Raw genomic sequence first — 19245 nt, forward strand, 5'->3', positions numbered from 1 at the left:
TAAAAAAATTAGCTCATTATGTCAGGGTATTGGCTTTTATAAAATAATGTGCCTTTCAAAATGCAATAATAGTTTCACAAACACTCATTTTAACATGTGCCTTTACAGGCCAAGTATTAGTGATTGTGGTTTGTTTTTGACCCATGAGACTATAGATATTGAATTCACTGACTACTTCTCAGTAATTATAACATCAGGTCTCGTATTAATTTTGGTTTCATATTTATATTACTTGAACCTGTGATTCTAAGTTTTGCTTTCAACACTTTTATGAAAGACTCAACTTTTACTCAGGTAGGGGGCGCAAATATTGCTCCAAGTCGGGCCTCATAGAAATGTTAGGATAATTTAGGATTTCCATGCAGAATTCCATAGTTTCAAGAATACTGTGTTCTCTCAATGACCACAGTGTGTTTTTATTTTCATCAATTCCTCTTCAACCGAGTTGCATTTTTAGGTCAGATACTTAGTAAATGAGTCTCATTCTGAGGCATAAACTCCAGATCACCAGCAGAAACTTCAAGTTCAAGTTCAATTCCTGTGCATCAGTGTCTGTGAGGCTCTGCTGCCACTGGGCTATATTTCCACCTAAGAGTCGTGCCGTTCTTACACATCGAGGACTCTATTGAATTCAGGCCAATTCAAAAGCAAGAGCAGCCTCCCCGTGTCAGCTGCCCAATGTGGGTCTGAATACTTTATTTTCTTACACAAAGCACCCCATCCTCTGCCACATTTTTCAAGTCCAGTGTGTTCCGGTGTCTTGTGTCTTTTAAGTCAAAGAACAGTCACGTGACACGGGGAGGCAACTGGCTGAGTCCCTCAGAGCCCTTTAATTCCCACAGTTCTTGATCTATGGAAATAGGCCAGCAAATCTCCCACAGGTTGACAACCGAGCCATCTGACCGCATTAAAGTAGACCGTCTCTACTTCTTCAACCTTATCTACGCAGTACATAAGGATGATGGTGAAGGGCGCTTAATGAGAAGTTTTTACATCTTAGTCACTTCTGGCGCACACACTGTTAATGGATGGCACAGTGGAATCTGAGCTTTAAAAAACCATTGAAACGACCTTATCGTTTTCATTGCTGATGCCATATACTCTCCCATATGTATCCCCAACTTCTCAGCTTCCTCACTGCCTGGTGACAAGGTGCTATTTGTTCATGCATGCTAGCCAATTAAATAAAAACAATGCTAAAAACCTCCAGGTTGGAGGTATACGGAACACCTCTACCTCCTTTGGGCATGGAACTTGCATCTAAGTGGCAGGTCCTTTATGCTGAAAGATGATTTATTTGCTAAATTGATTTGTTCAGTGCAGAGACCGCAGGTTCCCTGGGAGATAAATTGCTTCAGATTCTGATACAGTGTTCTTAGAATGTTCTACGGCTGCTGGGTACAAGAAGGTGCTCCCTGCATGATATCCAAAGAAGGGCATCCAGTGAGGCATGTGATTAGGCAGAGGAATGGAGCAGAAAAGCCAGAAATACATATGGGAATCAATAAATGATAAAAGTGATATTTCAAGTCAGTTGGAAAAGGATGAATTTCCAGATGGAACACCACCATCTGGAAAAAGTAAGGCTGGACCCCTACTCCTACCTTTACCCTCAAATAAATCAAATACCTACATTGTATAATGAAATAAAATACATGAGAAAAATCTTTGGTGGAGGAATCCTTTCTGAGAAAGATACAAAATGTAAACTCCATTAAAACTGATTAAATTCAACAACACAAAAACAAATGTTTCCTGATTCAAAAAAAATACAAAATAAGCAAAGTAAAAGACAGATGATAAAAAGGAGAAAATATTTGCAACATATATTAAATATAAAGGGTGATTTTCTTTAATATATAAAGAGCTTCTACAAATAAATTAGGGAGAGATCAATAGTGCAATGAAAAAGTAGCAAAGGATTCTTCAGAAAACAAAATATAATGGATTTTAAACAAATAAAAAGATGCTCAAACTTGTTTATATTTAGAGAAATGCAAATTAAAAAATTGCCATCAAGATTAAAGACTTAAATGTAAGACTCAAAACCATAAAAATCCTAGAAGAAAACAGGCAGTAAAATCTCGGACATTTCTCATAGCACTATTTTTTTCCTGACATATCTTCTCGGGCAAAGGAAGCAAAAGAAAAAATAAACAAATAGGTCTACATCAAACTCAAAAAGTTTTGCACAGCAAAGGAAACAATCAACACAATGAAATACAACCCACTGGATGGAAGAACATGCTCCCCAATGATACATCTAATAAAGGGTTAATATCCAAAATTTATAAAGAACTTATATAACTCAACACCCCCCCCTCAAAAAAATCTCCCCCCAAAACACACCAAATAATCCAATTAAAAAAATGGCCAAAGGACCTGAATAGACACTTCTCTGAAGATGCAAATTAAAATCACAATAAGATATCACCTCACACCTGTCAGAATGGCTACCATCATAAATCAACAAATGAGTGTTGTCAAGGATATGGAGGAAAGTACACTGTTGGTGGGGACACATATTGGTGCAGCTACTGTGGAAAGCAGTATGGAGTTTCCTCAAAAAATTAAAAATGGAACTACCTTATGACCCAGTGATTCTACTTCCAGAATATTTCCAAAGAAACCTGAAACACTAATTCAAAACAATATATGTACCCCTATGTTATTTACAATACCCAAGATTTGGAAGCAGCCCAAGTGCCTATCAGTAGATGAACGGATAAAAAAGCTGGGGTACATTTACACAGTGGAATACTACTCAGCCATAGGAAAGAAGGAAATCTTACCTTTTCCAATGGCATGGATGGACCTGTAGTGTGTTATGCTAAGTGAAATAAACCAGTCAGAGAAAGACAAGTACCATAGGATTTCACTTATATGTGGAATCTAATGAACAAAATAAACTAACTAACAAAATAGAAACAGACTCATAGATACAGAGAAAAGACGGACAGCTGTCAGAGTGGGTAGGCAGGCTGGGTGAAAAAGATGAAGGGATTAAGCAAAAATAAAACAAAAACCTCATAGACAACAGTATGGTGATTGCCAGAGGGAAAGTAGTGGGGTAGGGGAAGGTAGGAGAGGGTATAGAAGGGATAAATGGTGATGGAAAGAGACTTGACTTGGGGGGCATGGTGAACACACAATACAGTATACAGATGATGTGTTATAGAATTGTACACCTGAAACCTTTCTAATTTTATTAATCAATATCACGCCAATAAATTCAATAAAAATAAAATTTATTGTAAAAAATTTAAAACTACCACCAAGAGGTAAATGTAATTGTGACCAGCGAGAACTAGGTGCTATCATACACCTATTAATGGGAGTGTAAATTGATATAACCCATAAAGAGAGCCATTTAGTAATATTTATCAAGATAAAAGTGTAGATAATCTTTGACCTAATAATTTTATTTCTAGGAACTTATTCTACAGACATACTGACACGATGTCTATAGAAGAATATTCACTGTAGCACTGTTTATAAAAGTAAAAGGTGTTCACCAACTGAGAACTTCTTTTTCAAATTAGGATACATCCATACAGTGGAATTCTTAAAAAACGGAATAGCATTTAACAAGAATGAACGTATTAAAATGGGACAATTTCCCAAATAGCATGAATGAAGTAAGCCAGGTAAAGGATGGCATGTATCATATATTATCCATTTGAGTATTAAGAGATTGAGAACAGAGGTTGTTTCTGAGGAGTGTAAGAGTCCAAGGTGGGAGTCAGTTTTACTTTTACCTGTATAATTATTTGTACTTTATGTGCATTGTGCATGTTTACCTACTTACAACTTAATGTTCTCATGAGAGTATATGAGGTTATTTAACAAGTTTGGCTTGATGAAGGTATATAGGAATCAGGTGCTATTAGTCTAATGGAGGGGCATAGGTGATGGGCACCAGGAAGCATGAAAGTCAAATTTAACAAAAGGGAGATGTTTATACTAGATATTAAGACTAAAGTGATGTGGGGGTGAGAAAAAATGGGGATGAAGCTAGAAAAAAGAATAGCTTTAGAGCTGTTACTTAAAAGATAGATGAGATAAGGAGAAGGGGGTTTTGACTGGAGCCTTTAGAAGTTACTAATGAGCTGAACTTAGGGTGCTGTGTAAGTATTTATAAGTAATTAATAGTAACAGCATAATAAAGGCTGTCTTCCACTGGATTACAAAGTCAATTGCAAATTGAAGGGGACATAATCTCTCTCCTCTTTATATTTAATCACAGATGTATGATGATTATGTTGATATTGGTCCTTTAAGGCTTGGAAGGAATATAAATCCAACTTAGGGCTCGTTCTCAGACTAAAGGAAATAATCAGTAATCATTAATTGACTGAAGGTTATCTAAGGCGATAAAGCCTTGTTTTCTTCATATTATATTGCCAAGGGTACTGCTGTGTAATTCAAGAGTTCTAATCAAGTATTATAAGTAAAAATAGTATAGGCGTTTGTGCCAGTCCGCCCGCTTTACATTCAAGTTCACAAAAGCCAGAGACAACGTGAGCAAATAAAAATAGTTTAATGCACACGGCCTGGCAAAGCAGGCTACATAATTAGACATTTGGTAACGACATTTTGTTTGTGGTAGTTGTGGGTGGTGGTGATGATGGTGGTGATGGCTGTGGTGGTTATGATGATGGCAGTGGTAGTGGTGGTGGTAGTAATGGTAGTGATGATGGGATGGTAGTGGAGGTGATAATAAATACTAGTACTAATGTTCTCAACACCTCTTGGCAGAAATTTTCTCTGGAAATATCTTCCCCATAGCAGTGAGTAAGAGGAAAAATGGGCAAGGAGCCGATTTCAAGTTTTGGGACCTAACTCTGACTGAGTTGGTAAGCTGACAACCAGATCATAAGCATAAATAATCACCATATTTGGCTTTTAGGTTTGAATTTCTCCCAATATCCTGTTATGTCCTATCATCTAAACACACAGGGCACCTCTATATGGAAGGAACAGTGTAGGGTTTCACTTGTCATATGGTGAATCGGTTAATTATTTCAGTTTTGTTTTGTTTTTAATCCTCATTCAAGTATATTTTTTCCATTGATTTTAGAGGGTGGAAGGGAGGGAGGGAGAGAGAAAGGGAAAAAGAAAGAGTAAGAGAAAGAGGAAGAGGAAGAGAAAGAGAAAGAGAAAGAGAAAGAGAAAGAGAAAGAGAAAGAGAAAGAGAAAGAGAAAGAGAAAGAGAGAAACATCAATGTGAGAGAGACCAATCTGGGATTGATAATACTTTCTAATGATAGCAGTCTAAAAATTAGCATAATTTAAACCAAATGATTTCTTAAAGGACAGGTCTTTCATTCCACAAAATCCAACCTTGATACTCCCAATCAGTCAGTTTGGTTGTCCATTGCTAACCTCCCCCTGCCGGCCTTGTCACCCCATGCTGTTCGGTCGGTACTGTTACTGTGACGGTGTCCCATACAATTTGCATATTCCTCTATTATTAGTATAGATTCCCTGTGCTGCACTATATTCCCGTGACTATTTTATAACAACAGATTTGTACTTCTTACTCCCTTCAACTTTTTTACCCGTTCTCCTCAACCCCCCTCACATCTGGCAACAATCAAGACGTTCTCTGTATCTATGAGTCTGTTTCTGTTCTTTTTGTTTTTTAGATTCAACTGTTGATAGATATGTATTTTGGGTATTTTATTGTTCATATTTTTTATCTTTTTTTCTTTTCCTTCTTGAAGAAGACTCTTTAACATTTCATGTAATACTGGTTTAGTGGTGATGAACTTCTTTATATTTTTCTTGTTTGGGAAGTGCTTTATCTTTTCTTTAATTCTAACTGATAGCTTTGCTGGGTAGAGTAAATCTTGGTTATAGGTCATTTTGAATATTTTTTTGCCACTCCCTTCTGGCCTGCAAAGTTTCTGTTGAGAAATAAGCTGACAGTCTTATGGGAGCTCCCTTGTAGGTAACTAATTGCTTTTCTCTTGCTGCTTTTACTATTCTCTCTTTGTCTTTAATCTTTGGCATTTTAATTATGATGTGTCTAGATATGGGGCTCTTTGAGTTCATCTTGTTTGGGACTCTCTGTGCTTCTTGGACTTGTATGTCTACTTTATTCACCAGGTTAAGGAAGTTTTCTATCATTATTTTAATTTTTTCAAATAGGTTTTCAATTTCTTGCTCTCCTTCTTCTTCTTCTGGCACCCCCCATGATGTGAATGTTGGTACACTCAAAGTTGTCCCAGAGGCTCCTTAACTATCTTCATTTTTTAAGTTCTTTTTTCTTTTTGCTATCTGATTTATATTTTTGTTGTTGTTGTTTTGCTTCCTTGTGCTCTAAATTGCTGATTTGATCCTCAGTTTCACCTACTTTAATATTTATTCCCTATAAATTATTCTTCATTTCATTTAGTGCAGCCTTCATTTCTAACTAGTCCCTTTCTTTTAATATATTTCTATTGATTTAAAAGAGGGAGAAACAGAAACATCATTTATGAGAGAAAATCATTGATTGGCTGCCTCCCACCTGCCCCCCAGTGGGATTCGAGCCCACAGCCCAGGCTTGTGCCCTGACCTCCTGGTTCATGGGTTGATGCTCAACCACTAAGCCACATGACTAGCTCTTTTTTTTTATGGTTTCTATGTCCTTTTTCATGTTTCAAGATATGAAACTCTAGTGCTGGGGCAGCAGCTTAGGAAGTTCCCACTAAGTTCTTTGAGCATTGTTATAACCATCGTTTTGAACTCTGCATCTGGTAGATTACTTGTCTCCATTTTGTTTAGTTTTTTTTCTGGAGATTTCTCCTGTTTTTTCATTTGGGACCTGTTTCTTTGTCTCTGCATTTTCACTGCTTCCCTATGCTCATTTCTGTGTATTAGGCAGAGCTGCTATTTCTCCATAACTTGGTAGAGTGGCCTTGTGTAATAGATGTCCTGTTGGGCCCAGTGGCACAGCCCCCACATTCAGCCAAGCTGGGTGCTCCAGGTGTGCCCCTGTGTGGGCTGTATGCACTGTCCAGCTGTAGTTGAGCCTTGATTACTCGTCACTGGGAGGGATTGACCTCCAGGCTGATCAGCTGTGAGGACTGGCTGAGACTACAGTGGAGAAGCTGCTGTACAGGAATTGAACCAATGGAGCAGGACTTTCAGTGGACTTTGGTGCCCCCCAAGTCTGCCCCTTGAATGTGTTGCTCATGAAAGTGGTAGGGTTGTAATCCAGCATGGTCTACCCTGGGTGCACTGGCTTTGGAGCCTCCCAGGAGGTGCAAGGTCAGCCACTGCCTGTGCCCTGCCTGAGCCACCTGACACAGGCTACAGAGTGATCTTCAGATGGCTGCTACCTGTGCTTGGCTTAGCAGTGCCCAGGAGAGGCCAAGCTGTGAACCAAGGCTGGATTCCAGTAATATCGTGCCTGGGCCACTTAGCAAGAGGTATAGGGTACGCAGAGACCAGATGCTGCTTGTTTGAGAGACTTTAAGGAACATCTGAAGCATGAAGCAAGAGAGGTCATTTGTATGAAAAAGCCACTGGAAATGGCTTGTGTAGGCCTGCAAGTTGGGTGGGGCTAGGTCTCAGGGAATCACCAGGGTAGGGCAAACAGTGTGAGCCAGGTTCATGGAGACGCAGATATGGTGCCCACCTGCCAGCTCTGTGGAGGAGAGATCAGCAAAAGAACAATGGCCTTTGCCAGCACTTCTCTTTGATAGGAAGCTGCCATCCCCAGCTCCCATATGGCTCCTTTCAAGCTGCTGCTGTAGCACTAAAGCTCAGAGGGAGTGAGTTTTGAGTAAGTCCATGCACTGGCCCTTTAAAAGGAATTGCCTGGGATTCCAGCAGCCTCTGTGTCTCTCAGTCACAATCCCCACTGGTTTTACAGCCCTAGGTTATGAGGACTTCTCTTCCTGGCTTTGGGCTTGAGGGTCTGATGTGAGGCCGGGACCTCTTAGTCCTCAAGAGGACTTCCACAGCCAAGATATCTTTCCCAATTTTTATCTGCCACACATGGGTGTGGGACCAGCCCATTCTGCATCTCTGCCCCTCTACCAGTCTCGATGTTTCTTCCTCTTTAAATCCCTAGTCATAGGACTCCCATTCAGCTAGATTCAGGCAGTATGAATGATGGTTGTTCTGTAATTTAGTTGTGATTTTGATTTGATTGTGGAAGGATTCAAGTACTGCATTTGCCTATGCTGTCATCTTGACTGAAAGTAGGCAACACTTCTGTTTTAAAAGGTGAGCCTATTGAGTGTCATCCAGATTATAGAGCTCAAACAGGACTTTACCCCACCACCATGCTAGCTCTAACTGCAGGAGTGGACACGTTTCAAAAGAATTCAGTATTTTGTGGCTCATGTTTTTTTCTGAAACAGAGAAAGGTGATATCTTTGTGTGAAGAAATTATACCATCACCTTTCTTTTTTTCCCCTCTCTCTCTCCTTTTCACCAGAGCTGGGAACAAAGAGTGGAGATACTACTGTAATTTATATCTCTACAACCTCATTTGAAATCATTCTCTTTGATTTAAGTTTTCTTGAAATGAAAAGGATAAATTGTGCTAACTTACTAGTAGTTAAAGTTGGGGAAAAGTTGATTGGGCATCCTGTTGTCAAGGAAACCAATTTTCTTTTTTTCTCTTATTTTCTCTCTCTCTCTCTCTCTCTCTCTCTCTCTCTCTCTCTCTCTCTCACACACACACACACACACACACACACACACACACACACACATGGCACCACACCACCCACCAGTTATTACAGTGCCCTTTAAATTCTTCATCTGAAATTTTAAGATTACTTTAAAATACCAATGGCTCTACTCTGAAAATCTGTACAAGAAGTACTCAGGGAAGTAGTTCCTAGAATTCAAGCTCAGTGAGGCCTTTTCTAATTCTGGGGAAGCTACTGTCATTCTGAGTCAGTTCGATGCCTCAAAAATGTTTGAGATGGTCTGCAAGGTCAGTGTCAAATCAACTGCAAAGTGAGACTATTGGAAAGGAAAAGGTGGAAGGAGAACCTTTACAGAGCAATAGAACCATGCAGGAGAAAGAGAAAGGTAAACAGTTCAATTCTTTGAGCCTCTATTGAGTATCTATCATGCCAAAAGCACGAAGCCACACACACACACACACACACACACACACACACACACACACACGCGCGCGCGCGCGCGCGCGAAAAAAAGAAAGACTAAACTGAAAGAGATCTTAGAGAGTGAGGTAGAGTTACTTATTACTGAAAGATATGCACCATCTTCTAGTCCTTCCATCAGAAGAATACCCCTTCCCGCTCCATCAATGTCACGGTTGGCCACATGACTTCCTGCCCTGACTCTGGGTTTGGCCATATAATTTGGTTCGGCCAATAGGATGTTAGCAGATATGGTACAGCAGACACTCAAAATATCCTTGTGCTATTGAGTTTGCTCTCTTGAATCTTTGCCTTTACCGTGAGAAGAGCCTGCCCTGCCTGCCTGCTGTTCCCAGGAGGATGAGAGGCATGTGGAGCAGAGCTGCCCCAGCTGAGCCTGACCTACAGGAGCCACCTCCCCAGCTGACGTGCAGGTGCACCAGGAAGCTCATCTCAGCTTCCCAGCCAAGGGTAGCTCAGATCAGTCAATTCCAGACAAATAATTTGTTGTTTAAGTCACGTCATTTTAGAATAGTTTGTTATACAGCAATAACAAACTCATACAGAGAGCACCTAGTATAACATCTTAATTTATTACTTTCATGGTGTCACATAGCCAACTAAAGAGTGGTTAAGCAGACCTTGGCCAAACTGGGAGTTTCCTGGGTAGGGCTGTGTCCACGCAGGATACAAGTCAATCCCTTTCGGAAATCATCGCAGGGAGAACAAGCATCACGTATTCTGGATCGGAGGACTCACAAGACACTGGACCCCATCAGGATGTGTATTAGGAACACAACAGAAATTTACTGTCCCAGAAAAGTTATATTGACCTGGAAGTCTAGAAAAGAGCTACTAAAATTACCCAGTGGCTAAAGATAAACTGTGTGACAACAGCCTGAAATGATTAGGACACCACTGTGAACAGACACATGTTGAGAGTCAATTGATTCGAGTCTGTGAAATCTTGAAAAGGGCAAATGCTCTGAGCATGGGTTTGTTCATTAGATTCCAGAATTTCTTTCTTTCTTTTTCTTTTTTTTAGAAAGTTGGTGGGGAGCACACTCTGAAGTATAAAAGGGAAAATTCAGGGAATAATAAAGGGAAGTCTCTATTACTTTACCTGGTTGAGAACTAAGGTGACCCTATGTACATACAGGCCAGCCTTAATTTCCACTGCTGTCCTGGGATAATCCTATCTAATAAGGAGGGACTATGCCAATTGACTACCCCGCTCTCAAAGATGGCGGCACCCACAGCCACAATATGGTAGCGCCCAGTCCCTTCAGCCCTGCTGGGCGGCAGGCATGCGGCAAGGCCTCCAGTCCCCTCAGCCCCCCAGCCACCAAGGGCTGGCCTGAGGTGCAGGCAAGCCTCGGATGGTGGCTGCCCAGCCGCCCAGGGCCAGCCCAAGGTGCAGGTAACCAGGGCTGGCCAAGGCTTGCGCTGCCGTCAGTGGCAGCAGCAGAGGTGTGATGGGGCATCACCTTCCCCTGATTGCCAGGTCGCCTCTGGCCGCTGAGGGCTCCCAGACTGTGAGAGGGGCCAGGCCAGGCTGAGGGACCCCTCTCCAGTGCATGAATTTTCATGCACCAAGCCTCTAGTTATTAATAACATCCCCTTTCACTTTCAAAAATATACTGGAATGGATGGTAGATGATATGATCATACAGCTAACAGTATATGTTACAGTATACAGGTCCATGTAGGATTCAGATAAATTCATGGGGAAAGACCTGCTATGGGTTATGAAGGCAAAATAGACCAATGTATAGAGGGCCACTGGTCCCATTGCAGCCCACCTTCATGCACCCGTTATTGTGAGAGATGGTGAAGGCACCCAGGGCCTGACCAACTGGTCATTGTGTTTTTTTCAAAATGTGTTTTTATTGAATTTTTAGGGAGAGAGAGAGAGAGAGAGAGAGAGAGAGAGAGGGAGAGAGAGAGAGACTGATGTGAAAGAACAACATCGATCAGCTGCCTCCTGCATGTTCCTACTGGGGATCATCAATCCCATAACCCAGACATGTGCCTTGACCAGGAATGGAACCAGTGACCTTTTGATGCATGGGATGATGCTCAACCAACTGAGCCACTCCAGCCAGGGATGGTCAGGGTCTTAAAGCCTGGGAAGTGGTGGTGTTTCAGGCTAACTGATGTCCCCTTGGCCAATTCTGCGGTCTCTTCTAGGGGTCTCACCTGCTGGGCACTCCCTTTTGTGGATCCTCAAAAGATAGAAACACATATACCTTCCCATCTTGTTATTACTTCCAAACAATTCACCACACAAAAATCAAAATGGTAGAAGAACGGAGTTTCCCTCTTACCCACACAGACGTCCATACAGCCTTCTGAGCTCCATTTGGCTTTCCCAGGAACCCTGCAGAAAACACACACTAGAGTAAGAATACTATTCAACAAAATGTCAAGTGTTCAAACTTAGTATTCAGAAAAGAAGTCTGGAACAGCGAGAACGCAATTACATAAACAATAAAAAAGAATTGAAGTGATATTGCTTTCAAGTACTTTGGAGTATTAGAATAAACTAATAGCTTTAAAAATATATATGTTGCCAAGGAAAAGTCTCCATCAGCTCTGCTTTCATGGACAGAAAAGATCATCTGTACTTAAACTATTTGTGTATAATTGCTGCTAAAATATTTGAAAACTGTTTGCTTTCCCAACTATGTTAACATTCCCCTCTGCAATTTGGTTTATATTATTATTATTTTTGGCAAAGCTTCTTTTCACAGCCAGTCTATGTGTAAACATCTGCTGGGTCTATCCAAATTATCACAAATTCTGAATTATCGTCATCCAAGTTCAATTTTAACTAAAATCAACATATTCAGAACCTTAGAGCAACTTTATATAGGACAAAACATGACACATTTCGTAGTGGGGAATGATTATATATGGAGGTATGTGTGGGGATGGGGGTGGAGGCTCAGAAAATGCTAAACTCATTGTGTTGTAGAGATGGAGTTGTGTATAGGGATGGAGTATGTGTGCAGATACACATAGAGGGATTGTATGGGTGACGGGTTAGAAATTGCTAGATCTATTGTATTGTGGAAATGAAGTTTACATTAAAGCATGCATGGGTTGGGATGGAGGTGGAAAATGCTAGCCCTGTATTGTGGGAATGGAGAATACAAGAATCTGGGCAGACAGAGGACGGGTGGGTGAGAGTTTAAAGTTGGGGAGATCAAAGAGGTGGGTGTCCTTGATGGAAATACATTCCATTTCCATTAAACCGACTTTCATGGTCTAAGTTTGCCATATATCAAGGAAATCATATATGAATATAAAAACAGTCACTGAAATTGCCGTGTTCTCAAAGAACTTGGCAGAGTTTGTACATACAAGGATGACGAGCTGAAGAAGAGCATCCTGGAAATTATCCAAAGGGAGGGGCACAATGTTCTCTTCACATCGACAGTCAGACTGTTTCCCTCCAAATGTTAATACCGAAGTAATTACTCAACCGAATGCAACTGATCACCACACACACACACACACACACACACACACACACCCCAAAATATGTGAAATGTATTAAATTTCCTATCTGGGCTGTTGTTCTATTTTGACACTGAGAAATTTCTTCACACTTGCTTCAGGAATCTCACACAGAGCCCGGATGAGATAGCTGTGGGCTTAATGTTGTGAACTGGCCACCCTGCGATAGAGATGAGAAGAAGTGTTTTTTTAAAAAACACTAAGAAGAGAGAAACAACAGTAAAGGGTGAAAGTGGCTGTCGGACAGAGAAAGGGACAGAGGGATGGATGGTAGCTGATATGGTCCTACAGCTGACAGTATATGTTACAGGACACAGGTCCATGTAGGCTTCAGGTAAGTTCATGGGGAAAGACCTGCTCTGGGTGAGGAAGGCAAATTAGACCAACGCACAGGGGGCCACTGGTCCCATTGCAGCCCACCTTCACGCACCCGTTGTTGTGAGGGATGGTGAAGGCTCCCAGGGCCTGACCACTGGTCATTGTATTTTTTTAAAATATGTTTTTATTGAATTTTTAGGGAGAGAGACACTGATGTGAAAGAGCAACCGAGAAGGAAGCAGGACAGAAATAGCTAGCGTGATTTTCTATCTGGCACCAAGGGCCTGCCTTTCCGGGGGGCCGGGGTGGGGGATTCTGAAAAGACCTCAAAGGGTTATTATCAGGACTGGCCCAAATTGGGTCCTTCCTGCCTTCGGCTTAGTGGCTCTCACACGCTGAATCTGTTGGCTCCTGATGTCGGGTCTAGTGGCAGCACCCCCATGAGTTAGCAGAATAGACCATTGGCTTCTGAGAAAACCCAATGGGAGGGAAACATCGAGTTTAGAACATAGAGCCCTGGGCCTATATCTACAAATGCAGACATTTCCACTTGCTAATCAGTCACTCTGACAAGTCAAAGGCCTCTCATTGAACCAGCTTCCCTTCCAACAACTCATGGCCATTTCCCCGTTTCCCTGGCTCCAAAGTTACAGGCACATTTGACTCATCTTGCTCTGAATTCTCTACACCTAATTAGTCACACGAGGTACTAATTTTGTCCCCAACACCCCTCTCTTTTCACTGTTATTAGCACCCGGGGCCAAGTCTTCACTTCACACCTAGACTTCAACAACAGTCGGACTCTGCAGCCCTGACCTAAATTCTCTCCCTTACAGGGTAATCGCCTGCTTTGCTGTCCCTCTCTTACTCACAAATGATAGCACATGAATGGTCCTTCACTTGCCTTTCTAGACTGTCAGGAAATTGTTCCACCTCCCCTTCCCTCCCTCTCTCTCGCAGCTGCATTCCTCAGGGCTTCCCAGTGTTTGGCTTCCAGACTGCTCATCAAACTGTGCCCTGGTTCTCAGGAAGGTGCATCACACACATTGTCGCTTTGCATCTGGCTTGTGTGTCCTTGTCTTTGTGTCCATTGCCCCTGCAGGACCCCTTTCTCCAGGAAGTCCTCCAGGATGGCTCTCCCTCTCCTCTGAAGGACAGCTGCCTTATCTAGCGCTAGGATAGATCTAATCTGGTGATGTCCACCACTATTTGGTATGTGCCCTTGAGGGCATAAGTAACTTCTACTTCTTCCACATTCCAGGGCTGGCACATTTAGACACTAAATAACTGGGTTTTTGGAGTGAATGGATGACAGGACTCAGTGCATATTGATGAGTGATAAGCAATAGGTCATTGTCATCACATAGCACCTTCCCATACCAACCACTCCAGGTGTGGGTGACCTAGATAGGAGCAGTGCTTCAGGGCAAAGCTGCACTGGGCTCAGCATGTCTTATGCTGGAAGGCATGGACAACAGCCCTTACCTGGCGGAAAAACGTCAGGTTTCCAATAAAAGGAGAAGGCTTGGGATGTCTGATGCCCAACTTCGCCAGTCTTGAAAATGCCGAAGTGGAGTACCTGAGGGGAAAAGCAAATTAAAAACCGGAGAAACTGAAGTTGGCATTCATGCTTTTGGCTTTATAAGGTGTCAGAATTATTAATGGTAGGAAAAGCCGTTTCCATTGATAATACCTAAGGATTGAAGAGGTAGGGGCCTATAGGGGAGTGAGTGGCATAGAACCCCGTAAATTACTCCGGATTGAGTGACCCCTGAGATATGATGTCCAGATGCCTTTCCCCACCTAAAATGCCCATCAATAAATTGTTCTTTAAAACACATGTCTCCCTTTGCCTCTAAACCAGCGGTTCTCAACCTGTGGGTCGAACGACCCTTTAACAGGGGTCGCCTAAGACGATCGGAAAACACATATATAATTACATATTGGTTTTGTGATTGATCACTATGCTTTAATTATGTTCCATTTGTAACAATGAAATTGGGGGTCACCACAACGTGAGGAACTGTATTAAAGGGTCGCGGCGTTAGGAAGGTTGAGAACCACTGCTCTAAATCTACCATGAACAATTGTTTCAGAAGGCAAGGGGTAAAAAGTTACAGTGGCAGAGCTAAGTTCCCTGTGCAAATTTGTCTGTTTTCTTGGTTAAAATTGACCCCTCACATAATTTGTCCCACAGCACATGTTTAGGGACAGCGTGTTCTCTCCGTCCCTAAAAATAAAAAATAGGGACGGAAGGAACACCCCATGGAGACGAGACCTCATCACCAACCACTAACAACCTCTTCATGTCTTTGTTTGCACGGCCTGAAACCATATGGGAAACATATTTTCTTAACCCAAAATCAGGAAATGCCGCCTGACAGATTTCTATGCCACTTTCCAGGAGAGAGCGGCAGTCTGAGAAGTGCATGTGGCTGTCAAAACATTGGAGTTACTGGGACGTTTCAACAGTTTATGGGAACAGAGGGAGAGCGCCGGGCAAGTCAGCGCTGGTTCTGAAAACCCTGGACATATGGCTGTGATCCCTGATCAGCCAGCTAATTAGGTCAAAAGTTCAGTTAGTTCAGAAAAATTAATGAGTCAAACTGGGTGTTTAGCATCATGCAGAGATCAGCCAAATCTTAATTTAGGAGCAAGGAAAACTGTGGGGTATCGCTACAGCTGGGCTTCATAGCAGACCTGGAACTTAAGAAAAACAAACCCACTGCTGGAAGAGTCACTCGCTTATTATTAGAAAAATGGAGTGTTTGCTAGAGTCTTTGACCTTCCGACTTACAGTCCAGTGAGGAGCACTTCAAATAAGAACTTTTCATCGAACATTCAGATATTCAAGCAAAGGCCAGTCCAGCCTAAGGGTTGATTTGTGTTATTCTGAGCAATGGGTGTGCTTTTTTAAAAAAACAAAACGTATTTTTATTGATTTTGGAGATGAAGGGAGCAGGAGAAAGAGATAGAAACATCAATGATGAGAGAGAATTATCGACTTGCTGCCTCCTGCATGCCCCACACTGGGGATCGAGCCCACAACCTGGGCATGTGCCCTGACCGGGAATCGAACCGTGACCTCCTGGTTCATAGGTTGACGCTCAACCTCTGAGCCACGCCAGCCGGCTGAGTCTGCTTTTACAGTGGCCACAGGGGAGAACCAGGCCAGGGCAGAAAAGGAAGAGAGTTCTGCTCCCAGCTCCCCCGACCCAGGTTTCCACCACATGGCTGCATTATCGGGTTTGAATGAATCCCCAGGACCTCACATTTCAGTCCCTGTGCAAGTGTAATTACAAACCACCATCGAGGGCCATGTGCGAATTACATGGATCAGTCACGCCCACACTCCTCTTCATTAGCGTGTGTACCAACGGTTGACAGCACGGGGTGCAAGAGTTATTCTTTCAAGTCGGAGATGATAGTTTAAATAACTCCCCACGCACCTAAGAGGAGAGAGCAAAGGCGACATACCAGTCCACTTAATACTCCCCTTGGGGTCTCAAATCTGGCTCCTAGGTCCATGTCTTCATCAGTTTTTGTGAATTATTTTTGAAATATAATCTCTAATGGGTAGAAGGAAATATGTCATCTTGGGCCACATAATTACATCTTAATTTTGTAATTAGATGTCTTGATTGTCTAATTAAAGGACAAGAAGTCTGTGCCTAATTACACATGCTAATTATTATGCAAGTCCATGTCCTAATTATGTAACTCCACTTATGAAAATACTGCTTGTGTGCCCCTGCACAAAATTCAGACATTTTCAAAGAGATGGCATCAGCAGAGAATGTTCTAGTCACAGCCATCAACTTCACTTGCAGCCTAGACTCAAGTGTAGACCTTAAGGGTCTTGAGCTAGGAATTGCCAAATGTTGCCATCAGTAACTAGAGTCCTTGCGCCAAAATCAGCAGGGAGAGGTCCCTGCCACCAGACTACTGAGCAAAATTGCATTTGTCTCCCTCCCCCTTCCTTCTCTGCACCCTTGTTTCATATTCCCTGGTCCTGGGTCCCCTCTGTCTCTCTCAACAGGCTCTTAACCCAGAATCTATGAACCCCAGGAGTTAGCGGTTGAATTGTGTCACCCCAAAAAAGATAAGTGAAACTCCCCACTCCCAGTACCTCAGAATATGGCCTTATTTGGAGATAGGGTGTTGCAAATTTAATTAGTTAAAATTAGGTCCTACCAAAGTAGAGTGGACCTCTAATCCATTTTGACTGATGTCCTTATAAGAGGACGGCCACGTGTATGGAGGCACGGGGAGAATGCCAAGTGATGTCAAAGGCAGAGATTGGCGTTATGCAGCGGCAAGCCAGGGAATGCCAAAGATCATCAGCAAACCACTGGAAGCTAGGAAGAGGCAGGGAAGGATTCTCCCCTCCAGGTTTCAGAGGGAGCATGGCCTGTACCTGCCTTGATTTCAGACTTCCAGCTTTCAGAACTGTGGGGTTTGCAAATGCCAATGTTTTAAGCCCAGTTTGTGGTACGTTGTTATGGCGGTCCTAGCAAATTGATAAACCAGAATACCCATGAATGAAAAAGGATTTTTAAAAATATCCTGCTGATACTTTAAAAGTTGTCATTGTGAGAGAAATTTGCTCTTTTATGTTAAAATGTGCCATTAATTCCTGTGTCATCAAAAAAGTGCAGGTGGCCGAGGATGCTGCTGTGAAAAGCAGGTGGTACACAACTGTGCTGTGATATTTAGAATAGCTTCCCTTTGTATGGGCATGCATGCAAATGGATCTCACAATTACTAGTATGCCTATGCACATGTATCATTGCTTACATTAAGGATACTTAGTTGGAAAATGACAACAAAAAGTGTATGTAGTAGCTTCAGATACATCCTTTGATTTTACTGTGACAAATAACGCAGCGATTTATTGCTACAGGACCCCAATCTTGCAATGCCAGGGTGCACCTTATACTGTCAATTTTCAAAATAAATTGTGACAAATGGCTCTTTTTCAAAATAAGATTCCATTTTTAAAGCCTAGAAATTTCCCAACATTCTGTTTTCCCCAAGACAAAGCCTTTTCTTGATGCATTCAACAAGAGTGGTCAGCCCATTGTTCAGCCAATGAAGACGCCCACGATAAATTGGGGAATATTTTGATGAGTGGCATATTAAAGAGATGGTCAAGCTGATTGGAGCTTGGAGAAAAAGAAAAAAGTAGTCAAATGAGAAGCTACCCTCTACAATTTGCCTCTGCATATCGTAAGCAGTCAGAGAGGAGTTGGTTTTTCTCTTGTGTGCTTCTGGAAACAGCCAGCTCCTCGGCTCATTCATTATCCTCACCGTCACTATCAAAGAATTCCTGCTTGGCCTAGCCAGTTTGGCTAAGTGGATAGAGCATCAGCCTGTGGACTGAAGGGTCCCAGGTTTGATTCCGGTCAAGGGCACATGCCCGGGTTGCAGGCTAGATCCTCAGTAGGGGGCATGCAGGAGGCAGCCGATCAATAATTCTTCCTCATCGTTGGTGTTTCTATCTCTTCCTCTCCCTTCCTCTCTGAAATCAATAAGAACATATTTTCAAAAAGAAAGAATTCCTGCTTGATGAGCAGCTTTTGGAAATTTCAGAGGCTATTGATGTTTTTGAAATGGTAAAAGATTTCTTTGGCAAATAACACTTCTCCTGGGATGAAAAGTCATAATGCTCCAGGAACAGGTGAAGCCCAGGGTGCCAGGTAGCCCACCTGTGCTACTCTGTGGGGAAGAAATTTGCTTTCTCGTGGTTACCCTACTTTCGCCACATGCATAGCCATCAAAGGCTTTGCCAGAAATTTCATAAAAAAATTGGGACCACATCAAAATCTTCATTAGAAAAAAGGCCTTAAATCATTGCCTTTTCAAAAGGTTTTATGACAAGGGAACAGGATGTGAGGTTTGCTAGCTCTCCAGAATTACTTTATAGAAATTTGAGCAAAAAAGTTAGAACAATCATGGAGAAAGCCTACTGTCATTTTATTGTAATTCTTTATAGTTTTTATCTTCTGAGTATTTTTTATATGTTTGAGATCATATTCTCTACTCGAGGCCCAGTGCACAAAATCTGTGCACTGGGGGGGGGCGGTTGGGAGGGAGGAGGGTGTCCCTCAGCCCAGCCTGCACCCTCTCCAATCTGGGATCCCTCAGGGGTTGTCCAACTGCCAGTTGGACATCCCTTTCACAATCCATGACTGCTGGCTCCCAACTGCTCGCCTGCCTGCCTGCCTGCCTGCCTGCCTGATTGACGCCAAACTGCTCCCCTGCCAGCCTGATCACCCCTAACTGCCCTCCC

The 19245-nt window shown here is 42.4% G+C and overlaps 1 protein-coding gene across 1 annotated transcript in view; it reads right to left on the bottom strand.

Moving 5' to 3' along the window:
• Positions 1-19245, bottom strand: part of TBXAS1 (thromboxane A synthase 1) — a 154422-nt gene that overhangs the window by 97364 nt on the left and 37813 nt on the right. The window contains exons 3-4 of the mRNA XM_006777104.2: positions 14439-14532; positions 11441-11493 (exon numbers count right to left, since the gene is read on the bottom strand). Coding sequence (XP_006777167.1) covers positions 11441-11493; positions 14439-14532 — 147 coding nt within the window. The remainder of the gene's footprint in view (positions 1-11440; positions 11494-14438; positions 14533-19245) is intronic.

The sequence above is a fragment of the Myotis davidii genome, unplaced genomic scaffold, assembly GCF_000327345.1.
Source record: "Myotis davidii unplaced genomic scaffold, ASM32734v1 scaffold329, whole genome shotgun sequence".
Classification (NCBI taxonomy): Eukaryota; Metazoa; Chordata; class Mammalia; order Chiroptera; family Vespertilionidae; genus Myotis; species Myotis davidii.